General features: G+C 54.7%; 4 protein-coding genes across 4 annotated transcripts in view; 3 read left to right on the top strand and 1 right to left on the bottom strand.

Annotated features, from left to right (window-relative positions):
• PTSG_12434 (uncharacterized protein) overlaps positions 1–1516 on the top strand; it is a 5925-nt gene extending 4409 nt beyond the window's left edge. The window contains exons 11-13 of the mRNA XM_004993172.1: positions 74–336; positions 538–636; positions 879–1516. Coding sequence (XP_004993229.1) covers positions 74–336; positions 538–636; positions 879–1230 — 714 coding nt within the window. The 3' untranslated portion in view covers positions 1231–1516. The remainder of the gene's footprint in view (positions 1–73; positions 337–537; positions 637–878) is intronic.
• On the top strand, positions 1447–3239 carry PTSG_12433 (uncharacterized protein). The gene is made up of 5 exons (XM_004993171.1): positions 1447–1655; positions 1783–1860; positions 2099–2195; positions 2478–2545; positions 2768–3239. Exons 1-5 carry the CDS (start codon positions 1542–1544, stop codon positions 2879–2881), a joined length of 471 nt encoding a protein of 156 aa, XP_004993228.1. The 5' UTR covers positions 1447–1541; the 3' UTR covers positions 2882–3239.
• PTSG_06337 (uncharacterized protein) lies at positions 3121–4858 on the bottom strand. Its single transcript, XM_004993170.1, has 4 exons — positions 4589–4858; positions 4402–4444; positions 3773–3962; positions 3121–3602 (listed from the first exon to the last, which is right to left on the bottom strand). The coding sequence occupies exons 1-4, from the start codon at positions 4676–4678 to the stop codon at positions 3521–3523; spliced, it is 405 nt and encodes a 134-aa protein (XP_004993227.1). The 5' UTR covers positions 4679–4858; the 3' UTR covers positions 3121–3520.
• A 53-nt stretch (positions 4859–4911) lies between these two features.
• Positions 4912–5000, top strand: part of PTSG_06336 (NADH-ubiquinone oxidoreductase 23 kDa subunit) — a 2185-nt gene continuing 2096 nt past the window's right edge. Inside the window, exon 1 of the mRNA XM_004993169.1 lies at positions 4912–5000. This exon is cut by the window's right edge and continues 127 nt beyond it. The gene's annotated coding sequence lies outside the window, so the exon portion shown is untranslated.

The following is a 5000-nucleotide window of genomic DNA, read 5'->3' as shown; positions in this document are numbered from 1 at the left end:
CATGCATGTACACACGCACACTTTACATACGCGCACTAAACACACACGCACAAACACACATACACACACGCAGGTGAAGTTGCATGTGGACAACCGGCACTTTTACGGGCTGCTGATCAACCCGGACGGCTTCAACGCAAACTCGGTGCACCCCGACGTGTTTTTGCTTGCAGGCAACGAGCAGCACTGGCGCGACCTGTACATCCACCCAGACTACGAGCCCTACAAGAAGCTCGAGTTTGTGCAGGGCCGCTGCTGGGACATTTACAACTTCCCACTCTTCTCTGAACTCTTCTGCGCACACTTTATCGACGTCTCCGAAGCCGTCGGCACATGGTACGTGTGTTTGTGTGTGTGTGTGTGTGTGTGTGTGTGTGTGTGTGTGTGTGCTTTTGTGTTTTTGCTTTGTTGCGATTGCACACGTGCATATGTGTACACAGTGACGTTGTTTCCTCCACCCTGCTACCCTCTGCTTGCCTTATCGCCATATCGTCACCTGTTCTACCCCACACATCTGTTGTCCCCCACCCCTCCCAGGTCCTCTGGCAGCAACTCGGACGACCGCCTCAAGAGCGGATATGAGCCCGTCCCAACGCGCGACATCCACTTCAACCAGATGGGCTTCCAGGAGACGTGGTGCGTTTGCTGGGACGAGTCGGGTACTTAGAAAGAGAGGGGGATGGATTGCGGTCAGCAACAATGTCAGAATGATCTCCAGCATGGTCGTGCACGCACACACACACACACACACACACACACACACACACACACACACACACACACACACACACACACACACACACACACACACACACACACACAGATGTACTCTCTTTCCTCGCCCGCTCTCAACCCCCCCCCCCACCTTTCTCTCACAGGACGGCCATCCTGCGGCGGTTTGTGGCGCCCGTGGCGGAGACGCAGTGGGTTGGATACAAGCTGGACGGGAGGGTGACGCTCGACTTTGTCGTCAAGTACCAGCCAGAGGGGCAGCCGTTCCTGCGCAAGCACCACGACGCGTCCACGTTCAGCCTCAACGTGGCGCTCAACCGGATTGGCGAGGACTTTGAAGGCGGCGGCACGCGGTTCACGCGCCAAAACTGCACCGTGCTCACCAACAAGATGGGGCACGCGCTCATCCACCCGGGCCGCCTCACGCACCAGCACGAAGGGCTCTACGTCACAAAGGGGACCCGTTACATTATTGTCTCCTTTGTCGACCAGGTCTAAGCGAGCATGGTGGTGGTGGTGGCGACGGTGAGAGGGAGGGGTGATGCTGCGTTTGTTTGTTGTGTTTGTTACTTTTGTGGCTGTGCACTGTGGTGGCCGCGTGCATGCCGCGTGCATGCGACAAGCTTCCGGGGTGGCGCGATTGCTTGCTGATGAGAAGCTTGGTTGGCTGGCTGGCTGGCTGGCTGGTTCTGTTGGTTGGAGGATGGAAATGAACGCCACCAATCCAAAAGAAGCACGACCAGCTCAGAGGATGTGGTTCGACACCATAAACTGTAGTCCAATATCTGCTGGTGGTGTGTGAGAGAACGATGGCGCATCAGACGACCGACCCAACAAACCCTGAGCGATGGGTGGTGGTGTACCCGGCATACATCGACTCTGAGAAGACCATTGCACAAGGCCGTCGCATTCCAAAGGAGAAGGTTGTCTGTGTGTCTGTGTCTGTCTGTGTCTGTGTCTGCGCATGAGCACTCGCTCTTGTCTTTTGCTCTCGCTGCACTTCTCGCCCAACAACAGCTCACGCTCTTGCTTTCGTCTATCCCTCCACAGGCCGTTGACAAGCCAGACATCCGCGACATTATCCGTGCAGTGTCGTCCGATGACTTTCAGTTGCCAGCCAAAGTGGAGGTGTGTTTGTGTGGATCGGTGTGCGCACCTGTGTGTGTGTCTGTGTGTGTGTGTGTGTGTCTGCGTGTGTCTCGCTCCCTCCCCCTCCCTCTCTATCTCTCTCTTTCTGTGATTGACTGCCAGCCTCTGCACACACACACACACACCTGTGGCTGTCGCTTTAACGTGCACAATGCCTTCCTGCGCTCGCTCCTCACCGTCGCGCGTGCTGTCACTCTCAACTTCATTGCGCCTGTAGAACAAAGCGTACTGCCGTGACTACTTGACGCGCGGCCGTCTCCGCGCACAGCTCAAGAACGCAGATGGCTCCTTGGTGAACCCCGAGTTTCCAGATCGTGAGTGCGAGATGCGCCTGTGCGTGTGTGTGTGTGTGTGTGCGTGTGTGTGTGTGTGTGTGTGTGTGTGTGTGTGTGTGTGTGTGTGTGTGTGTGTGTGTGTGTGTGTGTGCATGTGCGCGTGCGCGTGCATGTGCGTGTGCTTTTGTCGGATGGTGTCCCTTTGGAACCCACACGCACCTATCGCTGTCGTCTACCAGAACCCTCCTCATTCTCTTTTGCGTTCCCCATTGCACACTCGCCTTCACCAACACCCCTCCCTTCCGCCCTCGTCATATGCAGGCAAGGCGTTGTACTGCTACTTGGCAGACAAGATCAAGCACTCTGAGGAGCGCAAGCTGCAGAAAGAGGTGCGTCCATAAATCACGATGTGTTGTCGCTGGTAGATTGTGATGCACACCACCACAAGTCATCGTCGCACTGGCCACTGTTTCAAACACACACATACACTCACACACTCACTCAATCACACACACTCACTCTGATTCACTCACACACACACACACTCTCTCTCTCTCTCTCTCTCTCTCGCTCTCACACACAAACACACACACTCACTCACACGCGTGCAGAAGGAAGCGAGGGAAGAGGCAAAGGCAAAGGCGAAAGCAGCAAGCAAGGCGAGCAAAGCCGCAGAGCCGAGACACGATAAGCGGCAGGGGCGACGCGGCCGCAAGAAGAGATAAACTGCACATGCACGGTGTCAAGGTCTTGTTACAAATACGCCTCTGTGTACATGTGTGTGTGTACGCGCATGTGTGTCTGTGTGTCTGTAGGAGAATGTGTCGGTGTCGATGCATGTGTACACACATTCCCCCTCTCCCTCCCCCCTCTCGCTGTCGCTCTGTGTGTGTGTGTGCGTCCACCTGATCGCTGATTCTTCAAAGTTGCCTCACACACCCCCGCCATGTGTTGGGCTGCTTGATTCGCTGTTGTGGTTCAATACAAGATGATGACAACCAATAATCGATTGCCGCCTCCTTCCCCCTTCAAACTCTTCCATGACGGTACAGCCGCCCTCACAGCAACACCATAAGCACACGGAAGAAAACCAAAGTATGTGGCAAAGTTGTAACACAGGAGTGCGAACGACAAGCTTGCGCGCACGTGCGCGTGTGTCTGTTCGGGTATCTCCTCTCGAAAGCCACGTCTTTCTCAACAAACTAATACACAAACACACGCACACACGCACACGCACGCACACACACACACACACACACACACGCACGCACACGCACGCACGCACGCACAACTGTCTCTGGGTTCGTAGTCCCACGGAACCACTGTAGGACTCTGTGTTTTTGTGCCAATCCACCACATCATCATCACTTGTTCATGACGTGGGTGGTGATGAATTGGTCCTGGTCCTGAATCACACGCTCCAAGCTGTCTTGCTCCACTTGCAGTCTGTACAGCAGCGATTCGTACGCGTGTGTGAGAATGCGTTGGAGCGCATGCGTGTGCATGAAGAAAGCATGCGCACACGTATGCACACACATACACGCACGCACACACACACGCACATGTACACACACGCACAAGCACACAAACAAGCACACAAACACACGCGTACGCACCTCTCGAGCTCTGCGCGCTTCTCTGCAATCATGGCTTGGAGCAGCTGTTCCTCAGATTGTCGCTTCTTGCTGAGGGAGTCCACCGCTGCCCGCGCGCCAATTGCCTTCATCTTCTCGTCGTCCACAGCCTTTGCCAACCGGTCCACAAGCTCAACAAACCCGCCCATGACCGTGTGGAACGAGTTGATCTCTGCACGCGATTGAGCGTGTGTGCAAGTGTGCGTGAATGAGAGGGTGTGTGAATGAGGGTGTCAGCGTGAGAGTAGAGTGTGTGAGGGAGTGAGGGAGTGAGAGCGTGTGTGAAAGAGAGAGAGAGAGAGAGAGAGTGTGTGTGTGTGTGTGTGTGTGTGTGTGTGTGGAAGTGTGTGTGTGTGGAAGTGTGTGTGTGTGAGTGAGTGAGTGAGTGGATGTGTGTGTATGTATCAGCTTGCGTGTGTGTGTGTGTGTGTGTGTGTGTGCACGATTCATATGAAACGACCCATCAGCTTGCGTCTTGCGTGTGTGTGTGTGTGTATGTGTGTGTGTGTGTGTGTACGATTCATATGAAACGACCCAGCACAGCGATGACGAGCAACGCAACAGAACCGGCGCAGCCGAAACAGAGTGCACCCGCTACCCACAAGACTCACTCTCCAAAAAGGTTCTGCATTCTTCGCCAAGCTCCTCTGTTTGCTGCAGTTTCCAAGCAACAACAGCAAGGACAATAACAGCAAGGACATCAGCAGCAAGGACATCAGCAGCATGTCAATTGCAACAGACATCCAACGTCAACCCATGCGCACATCACCACCGCAGCAACAGTACAGCACACCTCACCTCGTGTTTCTCTGGGTCCAAGACGCGGATCTTCGACAGTTCATCAAACTGCATCCCCGCTACCGTCACCGGCGTGTTCTCCTCGTCCATGGTGGTGTTGTGTCCCTACCTCACGTCGCTGCTGTGGATAGCACGCCAGCCACTCACGTCATGCACTCGCTCAGTTTGGCTTGCTCGCTTGCTTGTTGGCTCAGCAGCTGCTTGTTGTTTGTCGTCGCCAACCAACCAACCACCGTTTGATTTGAGGCGTCGTTGTCGACAGCATGAAATGAAACCGGCACTTGTAGAAAAATTGTGTATGTTTTGTAGCAAAGAGCGTGAAGTGCCAAATCCGCCGTATCGCCCATTTCCGAGCAATCACACACAGACGAAGCAGCAACAACCAACAGAGCACCACAGAGCACACAGAGCG

Source organism: Salpingoeca rosetta, assembly GCF_000188695.1.
Source record: "Salpingoeca rosetta unplaced genomic scaffold supercont1.14, whole genome shotgun sequence".
Classification (NCBI taxonomy): domain Eukaryota; class Choanoflagellata; order Craspedida; family Salpingoecidae; genus Salpingoeca; species Salpingoeca rosetta.
Note: the sequence above shows the minus strand (reverse complement) of the source record. Positions and strands in the feature narration are given on the sequence as shown.

What these genes read in the sequence shown, in the direction of transcription:
- PTSG_12433 (XM_004993171.1), top strand. Translation starts at nt 1,542, where the DNA reads ATGGCGCATCAGACGACCGACCCAACAAACCCTGAGCGATGGGTGGTG. An exon ending in GTCGCATTCCAAAGGAGAAG is followed by an intron (nt 1,656 to 1,782) that starts GTTGTCTGTGTG and finishes ATCCCTCCACAG; the next exon opens with GCCGTTGACAAGCCAGACAT. An exon ending in AGCGCAAGCTGCAGAAAGAG is followed by an intron (nt 2,546 to 2,767) that starts GTGCGTCCATAA and finishes ACACGCGTGCAG; the next exon opens with AAGGAAGCGAGGGAAGAGGC.
- PTSG_06337 (XM_004993170.1), bottom strand. Translation starts at nt 4,678, where the DNA reads ATGGACGAGGAGAACACGCCGGTGACGGTAGCGGGGATGCAGTTTGAT. An exon ending in TGGACCCAGAGAAACACGAG is followed by an intron (nt 4,445 to 4,588) that starts GTGAGGTGTGCT and finishes TGGAAACTGCAG; the next exon opens with CAAACAGAGGAGCTTGGCGA. An exon ending in ATGCAGAACCTTTTTGGAGA is followed by an intron (nt 3,963 to 4,401) that starts GTGAGTCTTGTG and finishes AATCGCGTGCAG; the next exon opens with AGATCAACTCGTTCCACACG.